The sequence below is a fragment of the Schistocerca piceifrons genome, chromosome 2, assembly GCF_021461385.2.
Source record: "Schistocerca piceifrons isolate TAMUIC-IGC-003096 chromosome 2, iqSchPice1.1, whole genome shotgun sequence".
NCBI classification, from domain to species: Eukaryota; Metazoa; Arthropoda; class Insecta; order Orthoptera; family Acrididae; genus Schistocerca; species Schistocerca piceifrons.
The window spans coordinates 377,479,323-377,504,279 of record NC_060139.1 but is presented as its reverse complement, the minus strand read 5'-3'; the positions used below and the strand labels follow the sequence as shown (position 1 = coordinate 377,504,279).

The 24,957-nt window shown below is 44.5% G+C and overlaps 1 protein-coding gene across 1 annotated transcript in view; it reads left to right on the top strand.

The window, feature by feature from the left end:
- Window positions 1–24,957, top strand: part of LOC124775410 — a 134,696-nt gene that overhangs the window by 76,415 nt on the left and 33,324 nt on the right. The window contains exon 2 of the mRNA XM_047250242.1: window positions 20,102–20,468. Coding sequence (XP_047106198.1) covers window positions 20,106–20,468 — 363 coding nt within the window. The 5' untranslated portion in view covers window positions 20,102–20,105. The remainder of the gene's footprint in view (window positions 1–20,101; window positions 20,469–24,957) is intronic.

The following is a 24,957-nucleotide window of genomic DNA, read 5'->3' as shown; positions in this document are numbered from 1 at the left end:
TGGGAAGTGTAAGAGTTGATACAACCACAAATACTGAACAATCAACGAGTTGCATTAAACAGTAAGCCTAAGCAACAGTATTTTTACACTGTCAATCCCAAACAACAGCGTAATTTCCTAGATCTGACGAAAACTGCATTCACTTGGAATTCAGTACCCCTTACTGGAGTAGATAATCTGCAATAATTCCTGTGGTTGCACAGAGATGTAACATGTTCTGATCGCCTTCAGAACCGTGTTTGTTGCGTCGTTTAGTTTAAGGGTACAAGTGGAGCAGCGACGCAGTTAAGCGTACATCCACCTCGTTGTACTAGATCGACTATGAACGACGGATGAATGTTACCAGTTTGAGTGGTACGAAAACCAACAAAAATATCCCGACTAGCAGTCTACAGTAGGAGTTACTGTAACGTAGTAACCTTGCAGAAGCATATTTAGCGTTTGCGTGTAAGAAATTAAGTTTGCCTTGGATTAAATAGCTTTTGAATTTTACACTGAAGAAGTACTGGCAGAACTAAGACACCTGATCTTTCCTTTCTCCGACCTTTGAACTGACGTGTCCAACTAGCTTCATGGGGGTCACAGTTTAACTAGAACTCCGAACCACAGAGAGACTTCATATTTTTACACGTAACAAATCGTTTCAAGACCTGGAAGAGGTCACACAAAAAAGGTATTATGACCGACATTGGGTGCAGTCCAGACGTTCAGATTTCTAGTGTTGCACTTGTCCCCTAGGTCACCTAACGAAACCACAACGGAGAGTATTTATTTCTATTGGACGAAATGGGAGAACGAATTGCAGTTACCTGCTATATTAATAGTAATCTCCTTGATTGATCTGCAACTAGATGGTTTGTATTTCCCTCAGTATTATTGATGACGTTTTTATTGATGTTTTCTCCCAAATTACGTTTAAGTTCATTAATTCATTACAAGGTAACAAACGTTTATATTTTGTTTACTTTAGCGACAACATAGGTAACACTTACAGAGTTCACTGTAGGAGGTGCATGTGAGTTGCCTTCTCTCAGTACCATGTGTAATATTTACCAGTTCGTGCTGATCTGTCGTACCAGTAGAACTCCAAACATTCTTCTCTTGGGTACGTGGCTCAAACCAGACCTCCTCTAGAACTCTGTTCGTCTCTCAGGTTATACGCTTTTAAAGGGTTTATCGAGTAAACGTCGAGAAGTTGGTATAAGTCCTTATGCTCGTTTTAATTTAAAATCAAGGGTATTAAATTCAGCCTATATTAATGAAGAAAAGAAGAGCTCTTGTTTCGCGAAATACATTGTATAAATTACAAGCTTTTAACTGGAGTGATGTAGAAGACATTCGAAACTGGCATGGTATTATTTTTCGGAACAGTTTATGAATCATGTCAGAATATAAGCATGTTACTGTTATGGAACACGTTTATATAGACCAACAGTTAAAATATCGCTATGCACGGAATATAAGGAGTGTTTCTGTTTAACAGTGATTAATGTACAGGGTGGTTGTAATTAAACTGACAGTGTTCCGAGAGCTGCAGTGCGTTCTTGACACATCGCAGGACACTCAAACACCGTAGGTGTGTGCATTAATTGGTGCGCTCGTGGAGTATTCTGAAAAATAAGAATAATACTTCCTCTTTCTGCCGCCACGTGAAAATATGTCGCTGTAAGTAGTCAGAATGTGAAATGTTCACTGTTTTCACGTCAGTATGCTGTTCGTTGCTTTGCGACGTGTGTTGATTTCTTTTACGAAGTGACTGTTGGTGTAAAGTGTTAAGAAGGTTGAAGATTTCCGTACTGTACGCAATGCCTTGCCTACTGAGTAGACAGACCGTTCACTGCTGGTAAAGTCGTTTTATGAAAACGGCAGCTACAACAGTGTTGCATTGCGGATCACCTACAGAAACAGCTGCGGAGAGGACACATGTCAATAAATGGGCTGAGGAATATGACGAAAAAATTTGAAGAAACAGTTTAGTTAGGTGGTGCAGCCGGGAGAGGAAGACGGCCCATTCCCATGGCAGTTGTCGATGAAGTTTCTGTAGCCATAGCCGAGCGTGCAGTGCAGCACGTGCCTCAGATTCCGCAGCCAGTGCTTGTTTCTCCCTTGGTCAACAGTTCAAATGATTTTTCGGCGTATTTACACTGGTATCCGTACAAGATTCAGAATGTGTATCAAATGAAGCCCCAAGATAAGATTGAACACCGTAACATTGCCCTTAGCTTTTTGGCACACATGGAAATGGATGGCATGTGGCCAGAGAATATTGTTTGGATGCACAAGGCACATTTTACTCTACGCGGTGCCGTGACTGCTCATAATTGTCGCAGATGGAGTTCTCCTCTAAATGTTATGCAGTGACATCCATTGCATTCAGCTTATGTGACTGGCTGATGCGGTTTTGCAAGCTGTTGTGTGCACAGTCTGTTTCTCTTCAAGCGGATGACACCTCGTGAGCTTGTTAGGTGTACATACATCTGCACGTTTAATGACCTTCTTTGTGAACAAATGATGCCAGTTTTGCAAAAATTCAACCGTGTCACAACCATTATTTTCACACAAGATGGGATGACACCACATCTCACTTGCCAGATGTTCTACGAGAAAACCTTGGTAACGATCACATCATATCTAGATAATTTCAAGATGTATGGCTTTCCAAATCCCTCAACCTAAATCCATGTGACGTATTGTTGTGGGGATAACTGAAAAATCGTGTGTATAAGGGACGTATCCTGACTCTTCCTGATCTGAAGAATAGCATACCACGTCATATCGCCTTGATTAGCTGAATATGCCGCAATCAACTGCCAACCATGACGTGTTACAGATACAGAATGTTGCTGAGTAGGGAGTCTTTAATCATTTGATTCATCGTTACACCACTTTTCCTCAACTCACACCAGGTTCTGACTACTTACAGCGCCATATTTTCACCTGGTGGCTGAGAGTGGAACTATTGTTCTTCTCAGCGTCCTCTACGAGCGCTAATGAACGTACCTATGCTGTTCTAGCGTTCTGCAGTGTTATACAGCTCTTACCGACGGAAATCAGGAGATGTGATTTACAGGAACAGATAAACTAATGTACACAATTTCAGAAAAACTAGATGATCATTTCAAGAGAACTAGTTTAACAAATTCAGCAAGACAGTAACACATTTTTCCATCTGGGGTTCTTACGAGAGCAGTCATTCGCCTTGGCGTTTTCCTGGGAGATATCATGCCAAATTTTGTCCAATAGGCGCGTTAGATCGTCAGAATCCAGTTATGGTTGCGTAATGAGCCATCGACCTTTCTGGCCAACGTAGGGTTTGCACAAAGTCACGCAGCAGAATCTCTCGCCGTGTGCAGGCAGGCATTATCTTTGCCGAAATGCAAGCCCAGGATCGCTTGCCGTTTGGCATGAAGGGCAACAAAGTGGGGCGTAGCATAACGTAACGTACAGCTGTGTTGTGAGGGTGCCGCGGATGACAACCAAAGCGATCCTGCTGTGAAAAGAAGTGGCGCCCGCCGCCCGAAGTGGCCGTGCGGTTCTAGGCGCTGCAGTCTGGAACCGCGAGACCGCTACGGTCGCAGGTTCGAATCCTGCCTCGGGCATTGATGTGTGTGATGTCCTTAGGTTAGTTAGGTTTAAGTAGTTCTTCTAGGGGACTAATGACCTCAGAAGTTGAGTCCAATAGTGCTCAGTGCCATTTGAATGGCGCCCCAGACCATAACTCCTAATGGTCAGTCAGTATGGCGGCCGACAGTCAGGTTGGTGTCCCACCGCTTTCCATGGCGTCTCCAGTCACGTCTGCGATTGTCATCGGGGCTCAGTTCGAAGCTGGACTCATAACTGAAAACAGTTATACTAGAGTCAACCGGATTCCAGGAGGAGACTTGTCTGGGGGGCCCTGAACAGTGGTGGAATGTCAACCTGACTCTCGCCCGCTGTATTACCCGACAACCTGTAGTTATGGTCTGACATTCCTTTTCATACCAGGATTCATTTGGTTGTCATCCGCGGCATAGTTACATGACAACGTTACATCGACGATATTGTAGCTCCGTTTTTCTGGCCTTAACAGATAGCCATCCTCAGCTTACTTTGCGTTTACCAAACCCGACTTTGGCCAGTAAGGTCGCTTGATCTTCCCCAGTTGAAAACGTTTGGAGCATTATGGTCAGGGCCCTACAACCAGCTCGGAATTTTGACATTCTATGGCGCCAGTCGGAGAGAACGTGACACAACATTCCTCAGGATTACATCTAACAACTCTATCAATTAATGCCGCACTGGGGAGTCGTGGGGCCGCACTGGCGGGTCGGAATAACACATTTGTTCACAGAGAACAATTACAGAGGAATCACTGTGATTGATGCTGATCGTTTGGACCTTACAAAGGGCTGGAAATGGTGCTTACAGGGGTGCGAGATCACCACAGAGGCAGTGCATGCTCAGCAACGTGGTCTAATGTTTGCCACGCATTTGTTACGCGTTCTTGTGGTAGACCGTTCCATTCCACAACCTGCCCGCCTGACAACTGTTAGAGGGTTGTTGGAGCGTGTGGACGTCCTGTATCATGTCTCCACAACGTGTCCTAGACGTTCTCGATGGGATTTAAGAAGGGGGCAGGCCAGTCCATTCGCCAAAGTCCTTTCGTTCCATGACCTCATCCACTCGGGCTGTTCGATGCGATTGCGCTTTGGCATCCATAAAAATGAAGACAGGACGGAATGAAACCTGAAAAGATGCACACGGTGAAGAAGTACAGGGTCACAACAACGTTGACCGGTGAATGTACCGTTTTCAAAGATTTGGAGACGGTCTGGCTCCCCACGCCGTAACAACTCGACTCCAAGACCAACATATTTGACAATGGCGGACGTATCCCCATATGACAAGAGGTGGAAACACTTAATGCACCCAAGAGCAGACCCAATACCCTCTTTATCCCCTACAGAGCCCAGTCGGAGCTGTCCATAATTTCCTGAGATGATGAAATTCATTCGCACTGTTAGTAGGGTCAGTAATAAGATGAGAATTCTCTGGAGGAAACTTATGTCAATCCTCAGGGCAGAAATCATATAAAAGAGGCGCATCTTGCGAGGTCAGGTAGGTTTTCTGGATTTCAATCGGCTGGCTGTAAGTATGTGGCTGGTTATACAGAGGTGAGTTCTAAAAGTAGTAAACTTTTGGAACACTGTCGCAGCTGCTGCTTTTCGTGCCGGCCGGAGTGACCGAGCGGTTAAAGGCGCTACAGTCTGGAACCGCACGACCGCTACGGTCGCAGGTTCGAATCCTGCCTCGGGCATGGATGTGTGTGATGTCCTTAGGTTAGTTAGGTTTAAGTAGTTCTAAGTTCTAGGGGACTTATGACCACAGCAGTTGAGTCCCATAGTGCTCAGAGCCATTTTTGCTGCTTTTCGTCTAGTTGATGGCTGAGCAGTTTTAAATAATACCCCTCTAGTTATACTCGTTGCTTGATTTAGCTTAATATCAACTTTGCGGGCATGTGCATTGTTTTCCGTACTGTGGCACAATATTCTGCAATAAACCAATGACATTGTAAGACTACGAAGAGCATCTGCGATTCGCCCCGTCCTGAAACAGCTAGTTTCCTAGTAATCACAATTTTAATGTTGATTTTTTCTTATATTTTCTAAGTGGTTTTTAAAAGTAAGGACTCCGTCCATCATGAGCCTGGCTGTGCACCTAGCAAGGGGTGAAAGCATGCAACAGATCAAGGAAAAGAAATGAGGAAGACATCTTAGTTTACCCCAATATGCGACTGGTGGCGCTGCAAGCGACAACGGATAGAACGCAAACGTTATTTGCGGACGTAGAGAGCGCCACCTCTGCATGTGCTATCTTCGTCATAATACCACAACGTACTCCAGCTAATCAGATGCCGTCCTCTAGAAATAAAAGCTGCGATCTCGCCAGTTTCACGACATTCAGACTTAACTCCTGATGACAATCACATAGCTTGAATGAAAGCTTGGCATTTTATCCGATTTTGACACGGCAAATTAACTTTTTATCCAGAGACTTCTTTGTGAAAAACTTCGTATCCAGGAGTACTGGTTTTGGATAGCTATCCTCTTAGCTCAAAGCGTTCATTCATTTGTAGCCAGCTTTCCTCATTGTATACGTCTGTGATACATTCTTCTATCACTTATACAGGGTCTCTCATGAAAGTTGAGTAATATTCAGGGATATGACAGGATCCTTTGAAGCAAAAAGCTTCCCACGGACATACGCAATATTGAAAGTGCTTTCCGAGATCTAACACATTTAATGTAGATTGTTATTTATTTCTGTATTATTTAGCACATTGTCAGGTTTACATATGTACAATAGTAACTATTACAAGATGCGTTTTACATAGTATAATTTGAAAAATATGTATTTTCTACACGTTCACCATTAAGCATTATCGTACATGTCACATTACAACTAATTTAAATGTCAGAACAAATGTTCGAATACCCCACAGTCAGCATAAGTGAATTTGTGCAATTTTAGGAGAACATTGTTCCTTGTCTTAGTGCCTCTGCACATTCCCTAACGAGGACACCAGTTTATCTCTCGTATTCATCTTTCGTTTGTACAACAGTGGCTTCATAAAACCCCGGAAACAAAAAGCTGATGGTGTAAGGTCTGGCGATCTCAGTGACTATTTATGGTACTACCACGACCAGTCCAGCGACTAGGGAAAGTACTGGTGAGATGGTAGCCTCACACCTCTGGTAAAATAAGGAGGGGTTTCGCCCTGCTGGAATACATCGCAGTCCGAGAGGCCAAGGGAACGTCCTCAAGGTGTTCAGCAAACGAGTTTTCCAAAAAATAAGTGATTTTGTCCCGTCTTTCTCTCTTTTAAAATAACTAGACATAAAAACGTGTTACCGATCATACCGCACCAAACATTGATCGAAAAACTATATTGGAAATTGGTTTCACTAGAGCGTGTTGGTTTTTCTGCGACCTTCGATGATTATTACGTATGTTGGTGATTCTATTCCGTGTAAACGTGGCCTCATCTGTGAATAGTATCAACTGAAGCAAATAACGATTGTAAGTTAACTAGTGACCAATTCGTGTGGCATTGTTTCCAATGTGAAGATTGTCGATACGGTGTGTGTTTACAAGTTTTTTGCTTGTAATGTTCGCCATAGAAGTGTTCGTGGGTCTCTGATACGTGCAGAAAGTAGCCTATGCTGATAGTAGGACTACACTGCACTATTTCAACTATGTGTTGATGTTCCCGTTCAGGTTGTTGAACTACACGTTCAGAAGAAAAATGGAAACTAGGAATATTACGGTTTTCACGCAGTGTACTGAAAACTCTGGTAAATAAACAACAGTCAAGAACTCGACGTATCGGAAAGAGCCGAGGCTATTATTTGACGGCACAGGGAGCGCTACCATTGCAGAAGCCGTAAACGTATGTAGTTGTCATTAGTGAAGACGGTAGCGTTTTAGCCAGAGCGCATACAAACACAGTTAAGCGATGCTACTCCCAGATATAACCTCAGTCCCTCACACTACTTCACTCACGATACACAATCGACAACTGCGCCTTTAACGGGCTAGTTTAATGGCGGAAAGATATCTGAGCAAAGAGTTTGAAAGCAACAAGATAAGTAGCACTAGGATAAATCGTTAAACAGATGGGGTGGCTAAGGCACATAGGTGCGCACCATTAGCCCAAAATAAATGTACATTAAATGTGTTCTATCTCGGAAACTATTCGGAATATTGGATTTGTCGTGAACAAACCATTCGTCATGAGGCACCATATTTACTGGCAGCACCGAGAAATATATATACGCCAGCCCTAATGACTCTGCTTTTTCCATATCAAATATGAGTGACAAGCTTTGTTCGTTGTAACAATTGACGCCAAAACTACGTCTTAAATTAAACTCTAAGAAATCACAGATCTTCAGATCACACTGAACATTGATTGTGGAACAATTCTGTGAATCAGTTCCTACTGTAATTTTCGGTGGTGCCTAAGCACGATGCTGGTTTCAGCCCGCCTAGCTGTGTCAAACGGGATGGCCTGTCAGGAGATAAGCCTAATAGGATTGGTCGCGAGACTACGCAGCTAATCAAATGGTTCAAATGGCTCGGAGCACCATTGGACTTAACATCTGAGGTCATCAGTCCCCTAGAACGTAGAACCTAACTAACCTAAGGACATCACACACATCCATGCCCGAGGCAGGATTCGAGCCTGCGACCGTAGCGGTCGCGCTGTTCCAGATTGTAGCGCCTAGAACCGCTCGGCCACTCCGGCCGGCGCAGCTAATGGTAAACCGCCGGGGTTGGAAAGACATCCCGAAAAGCCAAAACGTTATGACCACTCTCCGATGCCAGATTGAATACTCGCTGTTGGCGTATCGGGCGCGTGACGCGGTAAGAAAGGTATATACGCGGATTAGAGACAAAATGGGGATCATTCTAGTGACTACATGAGCCGCAAATGGGGAAATCTATTGAGATAAGAGTCTTTGACAAAGAGCACATAGTTCTGACCCGGTGCCGGACAACGACCGTAACTGGAAGGGTGAAGATGACACTGTTCGCGTGATACTGTCGGTAGCGTCTATGGAAAGCGCTTGAAGGACGGTGAAACCGCGACCAGACGACAGGTATTGGAATTCCACGTCTCATCACAGAACATGCAGATTGTAAAGTAGGATACGTGGCAGTTTCAGTTATATAGTACAATTCTGCTGCAGGCACGAGTGTTTGGAGAACTTTGTTGAACATTGGGCTCCGTAGTAGAATACCATCACTTCTGCCCACGTTGACACGATGGCACCGTTAATTCAGATTGCAATGGGCACCAGACAATCGAGATTGAACCGTGGATCGATGGGAAAGTGTCGCCTGCTTGGCTTGGGTGAATCAAGTTTATTGGTACACCAGGTCGTGCCCAGATACACCGTCTGTTCGAAACATGCAGCACACTACGGGCACAGGCCGGTGGTGGAGGGCATTCACCTATGCTTCCATCGGACGTGTGGTAGTAATAGAAGGCACCGTGGTAGCTGGGGCTACATGAACATTCCGGTGAAGTGTCTGCATTCCTTCACGCTTCGTAGCGTCTCCGAAGGCGACAGCATCTTCAATAAATAGAGCTGAATGTGCCTCAGTGCCAGAATCGTGCGACAGTGATTTGAAGAGCATGACAGTCACCTTAGGTTCATGTCATGCGCACCGAATTCACATGCTCTGAATTCATCCGGGACGCTTTCGGGCATCAGCTCCCCGCGAACAGACCACCAGCGCAGGCCGGGGTGGCCGTGCGATTCTAGGCGCTACAGTCTGGAACCGCGTGACCACTACGATCGCACGTTCGAATCCTGCCTCGGGCATGGATGTGTGTGATGTCCTTAGGTTTAAGTCGTTTTAAGTTCTAGGGGACTGATGACCTTAGAAATTAATTCCCATAGTGCTCAGAGCCATTTGAACCATTTTTGAAGACCACCAGCCGGGCAATTTACGGTAACTGCTTGAGCTGTGCACAGAAATCGGGTGCATCAAAGATAATCTACATGTACATACATACTCCGCAATCCACCACACAGTGCGTGGCGGAGGGTACCTCGTACCACAACTAGCATCTTCTCTCCCTGTTCCACTCCCAAACAGAACGAGGGAAAAATGACTGCCTATATGCCTCTGTACGAGCCCTAATCTCTCTTATATTTGTGGTCTTTTCGCGAAATGTAAGTTGACGGCAGTAAAATTGTACTGCAGGCAGTCTCAAATGCTGGTTCTCTAAATTTCCTCAGTAGCGATTCACAAAAAGAACGCCTCCTTTCCTCTAGAGACTCCCACCCGAGTTCCTGAAGCATTTCCGTAACACTCGCGTGGTGATCAAACGTACCAGTAACAAATCGAGCAGCCCGGCTCTCAATTGCCTCTATGTCCTCCCTCAATCCGACCTGATAGGGATCCCAAACGCTCGAGCAGTACTCAAGAATAGGTCGTATTAGTGTTTTATAAGCGGTCTCCTTTACAGATGAACTACTTCTTCCCAAAATTCTACCAATGAACCGGAGACGACTATCCGCCTTCACCACAACTGCCATTACATGCCTGTCGCGGACTTTTCCGATCTCTGGCACCCAGGATCGCTGCTGTACTGTATTCGAATGTTGGACCAACGCACTAATAAGCAGGTGATGGTAATGTTTTCACTCATCATTCTGTAGTTAAAACGTATCATGTTCCACATCCACGCGGATCTCCTCAGCACGGATCTATGGAACGAAAAACTAATCTAATCTAATCTCTGTTAATTTTCACGTAACAGTATCATTTTTCATTATTGAAAGACATTTATAAATAATTAGGTTTTTTCAGAAATTAATCAATTTTACTTCATTATCATCTTACCGTATTCTGATTAACAAACCAATATCCTTAAATAAATCAGTTATTTAGCCTTTCGTAATTTATTGTATACAGCATGCTTCCAGTATTTTATTACTGTGGTGTCGATGGTCTGCTTCTTTCACATACAGTTGCTGACAAAGGCTGACAGTGCATAGTTATAAAGATATGCATTAATACACACATCAAAACAATTTTGCGTCAACTCGGTTCCGAGAGTTCCGGAACCTGTACAGAAAATTAGAAAGGAGATCAACATAAACATCATTTCCGCCCCTTTTTATTGCTCATGTTGAGAGGCACCCACATGCCTTGCTCATACTGTGGCATCAAGCAGTCAGGCCTGCAAGATGAGTGGTCTACCAAGCGAGTGGATTCATTCTTATTTATCGAGTAACATGAGCTCTAGTACTCACAATTAAGCTACAAATTACTCTCCTGTTTGAATATTTCGCAACGGAAACGGATAACGCACGTCTGACTATCAGTAATTTACACAACTCTGACTGTTCACTACGCACTGGCAATACCACATTTTCTTTCTTACCCAACGGATTTGATCAACACGTGGCCATCGCACTGAATATGAATGGCGCACACATTATAAATTCTGGATATCATGACAACATACAATTCGATGGAAAAGGCCACCAATCTTTTTCTTTTCACTATCTTTTTTATTCCGATAAATTCTATAACCTAAACACACCACTACATTTTCTACAACAATTGTACATGAGAAACTCTGCCCAGTGGGCATGGCCTTACATTGGTGATTCTCTACCTTATGGTCTCGTAATTATCTAACACTACAGTGCACTATAAGGATAGGATGGTGGATCTTTTGCTATATCTCACACTTCGACTCTCACAGCCATCATCACGAAAATTTCTTCCAGACCGAGCGGTACAAAAGGAACATGCATAACCCACTACCTGTGAACCTATCTTGCTACTCTCCCATGCAAACCACACTGGCAACATGGAATACAAGGAATGGTCACAATGTTATAATCACATCACTTTCAGCTTTCCCACTTCATTTAGAATTCATCCCAGTTTCACACGACACTGCCCCACTTCGTAGCTTTTCTTTCCTACTATGAGCTCTGGAGAATATATGCACGTCTTCCTGTGCAATGCAAGCCAAGTGGCGTTGCTGGATAGACGGCTGACTCACCTTGCTTCACTCTCAGAGTATTATAGTTTGAATCAAGCGTCACACGGAAACATAACACGGAAAGTAATATTAAGACATATTCGTCACACACGCGAGTCCTCAACTGATACCATGGACGAGTACTTCTCTTTATCCTTTGTCTCATACACAGATTGAGACTCACACAATACTCACCACGTAGAAGTACACGTCTCTAATTTCAAGTGCAGCACACGCCATTTCTTAAATATTTCCAGCTTATAGTACACACGCCAGTAATTTAGTTTAACTTACGCACTTGGAAGTATTTCAACTTATGGCTACACATGGTTTCATTGTGACCGTTGTTCACTTCCAAAGATTACTACGATCCCCTTAATATTACCTGCCTGACATTTAATTCTCTCCACAAAAGTTCCAGAAATAGAGAAATTATTATTCCAAACTACTCTTAAGAATTTCACATGCATACCATGTCTCCACTCTTTTGTATTTTCGGAGCACACCTTAGACAGGCCTTACCAACACTAGATCCAGCTGCAGAGTGCTGAAACATGGCCATTCCTCAGGTCATCTCGCACCTCCGTCGAGGTGGAGGAAGACCATGCTACCCATTGGTCAGCCACATTTTAGGCGCTCAAACCTCAGGTAAATTTCATCTCTTTGGTTCCACCAAAGGTGACCAAAGGACCGTCTCAAAGACGATCATACATTGAACATTCACTGTCTGTGGTTAGCAGACGACCATGCATTCATTCATTTTGCAGCTCTCACCAAATTGGATGTAGGGATTTATTTTGTGAGAGTGCACATGTGATCAATTAAATAAATAAATTGTCATTCTTTCCTACACTGGTATCCGGCTTCGGTGTATTAAGTGAAATTGAGTTATTATTACAAAAAATATGTTGTTCTGACAAGAATAACGAAGAATGTTGTACCTATTTTCAATGTCGGGCGGTACTGTACCCTTTCAATGTAAACCACACATTACATGTTGAACCACCACACAGCGAGACCTTCAGAGGTGGTGGTACATCTAATACCCAGTAGCACGTCCTCTTCCATTGATGCACGCCTGTATTGGTCGTCACACACTATCTACAAGTTCATCAAGGCACTGTTGGTCCACATTATCCCACTCCTCAACAGCGATTTGGCGTGGCCCCTCAGAGTGGTTGGTGGGTCACGTCGTCCGTAAACAACGCTTTCCAATCTATCCCAGGCGTGTTCTATAGGCTTCATGTGTGGAGAACATGCTGGCCGCTCTAGTCGAGCGATGTCGTTATCCTGAAGGAAGTCATTCACAAGATGAACACGATGGAGGCGCGAATTGTCGTCCATGATGACGAATGCCTCGCCAATACGCTGCCGATATGGTTGCACTATCGGTCGGAGGATGGCATTCACGTATCGTATAGCTGTTACGGCGCCTTCCGTGACCACCAGCGGCGTACGTCGACCCCACATAATGCCACCTCAAAACAGCCGGGAACCTCCACCTTGCTGCACTAGGTGGATAGTGTGTCTAAGCCTGGGGGGTTGCCTCCAAACACGTCTCCGACGATTGTCAGGTTGAAGGCATATGCGACACTCATCGGTGAAGAAAACGTGATCCCAATCCTGAGCGGTCAATTCAGTATGTTATTGGACCAATCTGTACCGCGCTCCATGGTGTCGTGGTTGCAAAGGTGTACCTCTGCATGGACGTCGGGAGTGAAATTGAGCATCATGCAGCCTATTGCGCACAGTTTGAGTAGTAACACGACGTCCTACGGGAAAAACATTATTCAACATAGTAGCGTTGCTATCAGGGTTCCTCCGAGCCATAATCCGTAGGTAGCGGTCATCCACTGCAGTAGTAGGCCTTGGGCGGCCTGAGCGAGACATGTCATCGACAGTTCCTGCCTCTCTGTGTCTCCTCCATGTCCGAACAACATCGATTTAGTTCACTCCGCGACGCCTGGACACTCCCCTAGTTGAGAGCCTTTCCTGACACATAGTAACAATGCGGACGCGATCGAGCGTTGGTATTAACTGTCTAGACATGGTTGAACTACAGACAACACGAGCCGTGTACCTCCTTTTTGGTGGAATGACTGGAACTGATCAGCTGTTGACCCTCTCCGTCTAATAGGCGCCGCTCATGTAAGGTTCTTAATATCTTTGGGCGGGTTTAGTGACATCTCTGAACATTCAAAATGACTGTATCTGTGATACAATACCTACAGTCAACGTCTATCTTCAAGAGTTCTGGGAACCGGGGTGATGCAAAACTTTTTTTTTAATGTATATCTGGTCTGTATATGTTTTCCAGAAACTCTATTCAAGCATTCAGATGATATTCTCGTGTGCTAGTGTTGTGTCTCTATGGACCTCATAGACGAAGAAAGTCCTATATATCCCGAAATTATGGAATATTAGGCATTTGAGCGCGAAGTTATTCAAACATTACTGTCGTGAATGAAGAAGAAATCGAAAGGCGTAGTGCTAATTATATTCTTCAATACTTCCTGTCTAATTTATTGTATTGTTGAACTAAGAACACTAATATTACTATTCGTCTACTAGTTGCTTGTAGAGGTATTCAGTCTGAAGACAGCTTCTTCATCTCTGCACAACTGCTAGGACCTACAACTATTTTAACCTGCTTATTGACGTTAAATCTTGATCTCCCTGTACAATATTTTATCCCCAAACTCACTTGAATTACCAAACTGATTATTTCCTGATGCCTCAGGATGTGAACAATAACCGACCCCTTCTTTTAGTCAAATTGCGCAACAAATTTCTTCCTTCTTAATTTAATTCAGTACCTCTTCATTAGTCATACGATGTACCATCAATCTTCTGCATTCTGTAACACCGCATTGCTTAACTTCTGTTCTCTTCTTAGCCGCGTTGTCTATCATCCACTTTTCAGTTCCGTACGAGGCAAAATCACAGACAAATCCCTTCAGAAAATACTTGCTGACACATATTAGATATTAACGTTTATTTACTATAGCTAATTCGCATTTCATATCCTCTTTACATCTACCCCGCCCTTGGGGTAAAAGACGATTTGCCTGTTAAATCAGCCACAGTGATCTCCGAGAATCTTGATCTTCACAGATCAGAGATAAAAACGTTAATATGATTTTAGTAAACTGCAGGAGCATCCAAGGAGAGGCACCAGTATTAGTATAGCTTACTGAAGGTTAAAATGCACAAATAGCATTGGGAACAGAAAGCTGGTTGAAACCAGAAGTCAGTGACAACTAAATTCTACGTTCAAATTGGAATGTTTATCCTAAGGATAGGTTAGTCGCCAATGGTGGCGGCGTGTTTATTGCAGTATAAAATTCGATAAAATCTACCGAGGTTATCACGGATTCCGAATGTGAATTAATCTGGGTGAAATTGAGTATCAGTTTTGACCTATGGCAGCGCCATCTAGTGGGTCAACCATTGCGCCACCTGGTTTCCCCCTTCAAGCTAGACAAATTTAGTTCTTTGTAGTTTTTTCGTTTGTAGTTTTTTCGTGAGATATTTGGCCTGGTCACGATCAATGGACCACCCTATATTTGCTCAGCAAAGGCGACAGGTTACATATTTCAGAAAATCTCAACATTCAGCATCAAATATTCGTTGATGAAGACGAATATGTAGAGAACAAATGGAAAAAATTCAAAGGCATCGTGCAATACGCCCTAGACAAGTCTGTTCGGAGTAAGGTTTTAAGGGATGGGAAAGATCCACCGTGGTTTAATAGCCCTGTTAGAAAAGCGCTTCGTAAACAAAGGTCACTTCTTCTCAAATTCAAGATAAGTAAAAACCTAGCTGACAAACAAAAGCTGAACGAAGCGAAAATGAGCGTAAGGAGAGCCATGAGAGAAGCTTTCAATGATTCTGAATGTAAGACGTTGTCAACCGACCAGAGTAAAATCTCTAAGAGATTTTGGGCGTATGTAAAATCAGTAAATGGGTCAAAATCCTTTATTCATTCTCTCAGCGATCATACTGGCACCGAAGAGGTAGATAAGAGAGAAGGCCGAAATACTGAATTCGGTCTTCCGAAGTTGCTTCACCGCGGAAAATCGTAACATTGTTTCTCCTTTCAATCGCCGTTCGAAAGTCTAAAAGCCAGATATTGAGATAACCGTTCGCGGAACTGAAAAGCAGCTAAAATCGCTTAGTAGTGGAAAGGCGTCAGGACCAGATGAGATACCTATAAGGTTCCATAAAGATTATGCCAAAGAACTTGCTTCCCTTCTAGCAGTAATGTATCGCAGACCGATTGAGCAACGAGAGGTACCTAAAGACTGGAAAAACACAGGTCATTCTCGTTTTTAAGAAAGGCTGTAAGACGGATCCACACAATTATAGACCTATATCGTTGACGTCAAGCTATTGTAGAACCATGGAACATGTTTTATGCTCAAGAATTACGACGTTTTTGGAACATGAACATCTCCTCTATAAAAATTACCATGGATTCCGCAAACAGGGATCCTGTGAAACACAGGTCGCTCTGTGCCTCATGAGATCCGCAGCTTATATGGCAGTTGTTCGCCCGATTCTTGAGTATGGTTTATCAATCTGGGGTCCGTATTAGGTAGGACTGATAGAGAAGATCCAACGAAGAGCGTCGCGTTTCGTCACGGCATCGTTTAGCTGGCCATACAGCGCCACGGAGACGTTAAACGAACTCCACTGGCAGACGTTACAAGAGAGATGTTGTGCATCACGTAGAGATTTACTATTGAAATTTCGGAACAGCACTTTTCAGGAGGAGTCAGACAACATATTAGTTCCCCCCACCCCCCACCCCCCACATACATCTCGCGTATTGACCACGAGGAGAAAATTCGAGAAATTAGAGCCAAGACAGAAGCTTACCGACAATCATTCTTCCCACGCTCTACTCGCGAGTGGAACAGGATTGGAAGGATCAGATAGTGGTACCGAAAGTACCATCCGCCACACACCATTAGGTGGTTTGCGAAGCATGACGTAGATGTAGATGTAGATCTGCCTCTTCTGATATAAAATTTATGACAATGCACACAGTATCCCGTGTGTGATATGACGCATTTTCCTTGGAGTGGAGACTGAAACCATACTGTGTAGAACAAAGATAGCAGTCAGAACTCTCGCAGTACAGTAGTCAGTCGGCTACAAACCACTGTGGCGGCTACCACTAACAGATGAAGTGTGCAGCTCAGCAGGACACAGGCAACTGAGGCGGCCACCTCTTCAGAATGAAGGATGGACTCACTGAGTGACCAGGAAGAGAAAGCATTCCTGCACACGGGCCACATTATCTTGCGTGACCTCTAAGCTGGTTCGAATCCTGGTGGTGGATGAAATTCTTCACGATCACCAGTCTTTGCGCCAATATCCTGGATTAAATTCCAAACCACTCCACGTTTGATGAAATGAGGGCATGTGACACTGTTGATGGTGATCCATCCGCTAGATGGGGACGTTCAGCTTGGCTTTACCCCTGGCGCTATTGGAGAGGAGTGCGTCATGTGCAGCACCGTGTTTCAACCTCTCCATACCACATCATCATCATAAAACGTATACATAATACCTCACTGTGCACATATTCATTACACTCTCTCATATTGAAAAAATACACATAACCACAAGGAAAGGGGCCATACAACATTTACATGAGAAGTAACCCAGTTGTGGAAGAACTTCATGTTATGAAATACTACTTCACTTGGCTGCACTGTTCACAAACTAAAATTATGTACGCACATTAGCATCTCTCTCTTAACCAAATCGCACGGGTATAGCGATGACTTCATGTCGCGGTAGCCACTTCATTCTACGTCGGATGTAACAATAGTAACTTCACGATCAGCATACGTCGCACAGCACAATACCTTCGCAATTAGTCCATGTGGTTCAGTTCATAGTTCGATGCACATGGCGTAGTCAGTGCACAGCGGCAGGTATTTACGAATACAGAACACTTCCCGTAAGATTGCTCTCAAACACATAAGTGCCTCGCCTGTCGCAATCTGTGAGATACTCAAACATGCACCTCAGGGCCTTTCCAACTATGTTTCGCATGCGTCTCTAAGCTCCTAGAAACAAACGAAAGCATTGCTACCGACAAGCTATCTATAATATTAGTGTGCACTCAGCGTCAAGAGGTATACTGAGGAACTAACCGAATGAGAAGTAGCGGCTCCAAGTTTCAGAGCTCTGAAAATGGCTGGGAGAACGGTGTGAAGGTGCTGTGTCCCTGCACACATACGAACGGCTATATAGAGAGGAAATGGCACAGCCTTTGTTGAACATTGCTTGGTCCACTGCGCTCCATCACCGAGTTAAATTATTATTATTTTAACCACATATTTGTGTGGTGTCTGCACTGATGTCCAAAAGATGAAATGCCAATTCATCAGCTCTTTTCGAAGTTGGTGCTCGGAGGATGAAAAATTTTGTCAAGTGATCCTGTTGTACATATACGAACTTCGACTTATTACGTGGGTTTGCCAGCATGTCGATTAAGTCAATTTGGCATCGTGAATTCATTTCAGTGTGTGAGATAGGTTTCACTACAACACACATGTTCATTTTTTTTTTAAAAATATGGTTAATATAATTTCAGGAAAGTAACAATTGGCTCAGCAGTCACTTTATTGTACTTAAATTCAATTCCATAATCATCCGAGTGCGGCTGCCATGGCCCATACACCCCTTCTGATGCAAAGCTTCACAAGAAGGAACACCACTCAGGCGAGTCGCAAAGATGAACGCACATGCGCTCACGATACTCGGCGCAGCGGTTAGCGGCCTGGTAACAAAATGTCATCAACAAAAAAACATGTCTGTACTTGGACGACGGATGTGGGATATTCCTTCCAGCTTTTACCAGTTCGCATGGGAAATCGAAAGTGTTGCCTACGTCATTTGATGAAAGTTAGAAATCTATGCACTCAATAAAAAAATTTAGGTTTTACTGATAAATTTTAGGATTTACCAATCATCTTATTTTTACAGTAATATGTAATCTGAAAAAGAGGGAGACGGCACCTTGACATCGGTTTCAGCACGAATGCACAAATATAGTTAGACCTCTTATGGTAATCAGGATTTGCGATTAGAGAGTTTCATAAAAGACAGACGCTCTATTGCAACGTGTGCTGAGTTGGAAATTTGAATCTGTAACGGGACATCCTCCTCTAGCGTTATTTATCCTCAACAGTAGTTGTCGATACCAGTATTGTTTCTCGAATCTTGGACAGATCAGTATTATCACAGTTGCTTTTCTGAAAACATTCTTATAATTTTATACACAGTATGTTATATTTCAAGCTAAAATTTTAGAAAATTATTTACTTTATAAAATATTTTAGTTTCTGTATTATAAGCGATAAGTACTAATCGTGAATGTACAGTTCAAATAATTTTTTTAGAAACATTTGAAATTACAAATTTTTGGCGCACACAGTATTTCTGCTAGTAATTACGCAACCCTACACTGTTTACTATATTTATTACTGTATTCATTTATGAAATAATAATCGAAATTAATAACGTAACGCAGGAAATCATTTATTAAGAAAATATTGTAAACCCTTTGGAATATAGTTAGTTTCCGCAGAGTGTGGGAGTCGTAAGCACGCCTCTGATGTGATCGGACGTATTTTCATATTTTATGCGAACAATGTAATTTCGGCTTTGTTAATGTGAAAAATCGAAAGACTGTATGATATACTAAAACCTACGAAAGTATATTTACGTAAAACAAAAATTCTGTAATAACAGTCTTCAAGTATAGATGAATCCAAAGGGCCTAAAATGTGACGTTTCCAGCTTCAAGAATCAGACCCCTAGACAAGGACTGGAGCCAATTCTACATGACAAGCTAAGTAACTTAGAAAGTTTACTGTAACGTTCGCTCCTCTCAAATCTTCATAAAAGAGTAATGTGCACAATGGATGGAATTAGAAAGGAGAGGGTCCGGATGGTCGAAGCGTTTAAGGCAACACATTACACGGAGCAGGAAATAAGGGTTCGAGGCCCAATCCGGCACAAATTTTCAACTTTCGCCACCGCTTTACCGCAACGCCCTATGCGGCTAGCCGTCACGATTTCCCCTTCACCGCCTCCGTTTCCGTCCCCTTTCCTAAATTTCATGTTTATATAGCATTTTAATTGCTCTTCAGCCGAACTTATTTCTTGTCATAAGTCTGAAGGAGTAACTATTTATCACAGCATTTCCTCAGTATACCTACCTTCCTCCACCTCCACCTCCACCGCCACCTCCACCTCATCCTACCTCTCCCTCTCCACTTCCCTCTCCCCTCCCACTCCCCCTCCCCCTCCCCCTTCCCGTCCCCCTCCCCTCCCCCTTCCCTCCCCCACCCCCTCCCTCCCCGCTCCCCCTCACCTTCCCCATCTCCTCCCTCTCCCTTCCTCTCCCTCCCTCTCCTGCTCTCTCTCTCTCTCTCTCTCTCTCTCTCTCTCTCTCTCTCTCTGTGTGTGTGTGTGTGTGTGTGTGTGTGTGTCCGAGACTTCTAATACTGTACTTGTTCGCAGCAAGATGTCGGCTGCGTGGTGGGCGCTGGCCTGTGTGCTGGTGGCGGCGGCCGGGGCCCCCGGGTGCCTGGCCAGGGCCAGCCTGCCGCTGGTGGAGCCGTCGACGCTGGCGTCGCTGGTGCGCGCGGCGCCGCTGGTGTTCTGCGGGCGCGTGGCGCGCGTGCTGCTGCCCAGCCGCAGGGAGGTGCTGTCGCTGCAGATGGACGGACGGGCGCGCGTCGTCACCGCGGGCGGCCGGCCCGTGCCCGACGAGGCCATCGCCGCCGTGCTGCTGGTCAGCGTGCGCACCATGGTCAAGGGCACGCTGCCCGGGCAGCGCCCGCCGCAGGAGCCCGTCGACTACCTCTTCCCTCGCAAGACTGTCGAGGTGAGCGCTTTCTGCGTGTTTGTAGACTTCGTGTTCAAAAGTGTCCGGACACGCCCAAAAACATATGTTTTCATATTAGGTGAATTGTGCTTGCACCTACTGCCAGGTACTCCATATCAGCAACCTCAGTAGTCATTATACATCATGACAGAGCAAAACGGTGTGCTTCACGAAACTCACGGACTTCGAACGTGGTCATGTGATTGGGTGTCACTGGTGTCATACGTCTTTACGCGAGATTTCCACACCCCTAAACATCCCTATGTCCAATGTTTCCGGTGTGATAATGCAGTGGAAACGTGAAGGGACACGTACAGCACAAAAGCGTACAGGCCGACCTCGTCTGTGGACTGACACAGACCGCCGGCAGTTAAAGAGGATCGTAATGCGTAATAGGCAGACATCTATTCAGATCATCGCACAGGAATTCAAAACTGAATCGGGATCCACTGCAAGTACTATGACAGTGAGGCGGGAGGTGAGAAAACTTGGATTTCAGAGTCGTACTGCTGCTCATACGCCACACATCACGCCGGTAAATGCCAAACGACGCCTCGCTTGGTGTAAGGAGCGTAAACATTGTACGATTGAACAGTGGAAAAACGTTGTTTGGAGTGACGAATCACGGTACACAATGTGGCGATGCGATGGCAGGGTATGAGTATGGCAAATGCCCGGTGAACTTCATCTGCCAGCGTGTGTAGTGCCAACAGTGAAATTCGGAGGCGTTGGTGTTACGGTGTGGTCGTGTTTCTCATGGAGGTTTTAAGCAAAGGCGATTGCATCTTTCAACACCAACGGGCACCTGTTCATAATGCACGGCCTTTGGCGGAGTGGTTACACTACAATAACATCCCTATAATGGACTGCCTGCACGGAGTCCTGACCTGAATCCTATAGAACACCTTTGGGATGTTTTGGAACGCCGACTTAGTGCCAGCCCTCACCGACCGACATCGATACCTCTCCTCAGTGCAGCAGTTCGTGAAGAACGGGCTTCCATTCCCCAAGAAACCTTCCAGCACCTGATTGAATGTATTTCTGCGAGAGTGGAAGCGGTCATCACGGCTAGGAGTGGCCCTACAATATACTGAATTCCAGCATTACCGCTGGAGGGAGCTATGAACTTGTAAGTCATTTTCAGCCAGGTATCCGGATACTTTTGATCACATTGTGTACGTCTTTGTACAATGTCAACGAAAGCACGGAGTGTGAATTCCAGTATCCGTATCGGGGGAAATTGTGTACCTTTATTTCATACTCGAGGCACTTGCCGCACTGTGGCGCAAGGCAGTCAACGGCCGACTCGTGAAACTCCTGGGGTGGCGTTGTGAACCAGTTCTGAGCGCATTGCTTGACATCTGAGGAGAATTGTTTTCCTGTCAGGATCTTGTTTAGCTCACCAAAATTGTCATAATCAGTTATTGCAGTGCGTGTCTTATTCTGATCACAATGCTCTGCGGCGACACAGCCGTTACGAGACACATCAAATGAATTCGCAATTGGAAATACGTATTACCGTTGGCTATTGAATAGTAAGCGGGAAATCCGGGTTCGAGTCCCGGTCCACCACAAATTTTCGTTGTCGTCATTCCATTCAACAGCCGATGGTAGTTCGGTAGTCCTTATTCGCAATAGCGATTTCATTCGAAATGTCATAATGGTGGGAAGACAGATCCGGATTGTATGCAAGGTGTCTGAAGACCTATTTCAATGTGTGTCACATCTCCTTCAGTACGTTTACTGCATAGCGTCCTGCACCGATGTGGAGCACAATGAATCTGCAGATGAGGTGCCGCGATCTTAGCGATTTGATTACTTTGCAAATGGTGGTCAAGGTTTCTGAGTATCGCTGAGCGATCACCGTCGTTCCAGGCAGCAGGAAGTCTGTAAGAAAAGGACCATTTCGCTCATAGAGGAAGGCGAGCATAACCTTTCCCACAGTTCAGTGGACAGCTTTGAAATGTTTCGGTGGCGACATTCCTGCGTACTTCCACTAGAGACTTCTTCGTTTTAATTTAGTTTAGAAGTGACGACACTATGTCTCTTCTGCAGCGACCACTGGTTACAGGAAGTCATTCCCTTCTTTGACATAACGCTTCGTTGAGAGAGAGTGAGTGACACTGCATTGACTGTGAAGCACCCAATGGAAGGCAGTTTGTGAGATATCAGTCTGACGTTAATGATGGTGTGAGCACTTCCAGTACTTCGACGCCAACAGATGCTGCCGCTACTTACTGGTCGCCAGTAACGGTGGCTTACTCCTTCCGAACATTGGGATTGGTTGTTCCGTGGGGTGTTACAGAACGTGCATCATTGACCAACGACATCCATCCTTTTCTTCATCACTTGGGCCACGTCTTGATCCTTCAACGAACATACATTGTACACCGTACACTTGTGCCAACCTCCAGTTAATTTCCGTTCCCTGAACTCCTTACACTGTCAGCAAACACACTAAACTCCTTTGCTCTTCTTTTAAAGCCTCCATTTAAGTACGAATAAGTGGTAGTGTCAACATCGACACTTACGTTTCATGCTGATGAATAATGCGCAGACCGTGAAATATACTACTCATAGTAACTGATGCTCTTTTGATGTCAACTGCAGTAAGGTAGCTATAAAGTGCTACCAATGGTTGATTGCAATTATTGCATTCCGTACGCGAGTGGTAGCATGCAGACTGGTAAGTGCAATTCAGCACAAACTCGTCGCAATAGGAAAGTGTTTGGCAAACAAAAATTTATCAAGGTACCCATACTGATTAAACACTTGCAGCAAATCTTATAGTCCTATTATCCAATCAAAAAGTGGAGATAAGCACTGTCTGATTCACAGTGGAAACTGGAAGGGAGGATAAATTCTTTCGATATTAGTTTTTTGGACTGACATTTTGTGTTAGTCCAAGCGTAAACGAAACACTCAGCATACGTGACACCGCCCAATTCTCGAAACCTCCTGACGATAAAACTATGATCTGAACCCGGATTAGAACCTGGGACCTTCGCCTTTCACGGACATGTGTTCTACCGGATGATCTATCCAACCACAACTCGCGACGCATCCCTCACAATTTTAATTCCGCCAATATTTGTTCTAACTTCCTAAGTTAGCCCTGAGGACGTGTTGTGAGTTTGTACAACAATTTCCTCTAACAGGTAAGAATCCCAGACCAGCACACATTTTTACTCTGACAGGAAGTTTCAAGTCATGGCACACTACGTTGTAGAGAGAAAATTCGTTCTGAAAACCAACACCCGTTTTTATATAGCAAGGCACAAGAAACAATACAGACTTTTGTGCATTCAGTCCTTGGAAAATATTGTGAAACGATCCTATATCATTATATTGCAAAAATTTGCTACTCTCAAATCAGGACCCACGTTCGTAGTGGACGTCTTTTGATCAATGAATGTTGTAGTTGGAGTCACGTACGACGGTGAAACTTCCTGGCAGATTAAAACTGCGTGCCGGACCGAGACTCTAACTCGGGACCTTTGCCTTTCGCGGGCAAGTGCTCTACCAATTGAGCTACCCAAGCACGACTCACGCCCCGTCCTCACAGCTTAACTTCTGCCAGTACCTCGTCTGGTCACGTACGATGGCGGTTGAATTTAGGCTTGTTCTACGCACCTACGTCACGTATGCTCCGACAGCCAATGAGCGTTCAGTATGTTTTCTCTGCTGTTAAATGCCGTAACTAATGCGAGTATTCAACGTGATCGTAGCGAGTTGTTTAGTAGTGGTAAGCGATAAATTCCGCATAAGTAGGCGAGAGACATAATTTGCAGGAATACGCTTTCTTCAAGCGGGAAGCACGAGCTTGCGCGTGTCGAAACCGCTTGGCACCGTCAGCAACGCAAACCCTGTCCGTGCCTCGAAATGCGCCAACCGCCATCTTTCGCGAATCGGACTGTAGTGAGTGCCCAAAGAGAAATAGAACGTTGCTGAGAACGTCTTTCCGTCACACAAAGCGTGACCTTCATTAGTATTGAGTATTCATGCGGAGAATTGTGTATATATGCAGCAAGTGGTATTGGTCTTTTCGAAAGCCTCTCATATCTCATTCTTGCCGCTCGACGCGAAAAACAATGACATGATCATCAATTAACACAGTTTATGTAAACTACAAGTGAATCCTCCTGGCGTTGTCTGTGTCACTGTATAAACACGATGTGAATCTTATAAAAGTTTCGTTAATGTGTAATATTGTTTTATTTATACATCCGGTATAACGAAGTACGATACGATAGTTACTCGTAATACCTCAGATCCTGAGTACTCCTTGCACGTGATGAATACTGTAAGCCAGTGGCACGGCAGATCTCTTTGTTCGATAATGTGGTAGGCCATCCAACTTCCAGCGAGAGAAACTCGCCTCTGTAAATGACGTGACGGATGCTTTTAGTGAACACCATACATTTTTGCGTCAGAGAGGCTTTTCTTTCATACATTTGCTATAAAGAACTTTACATTTTGCCCACCTGCC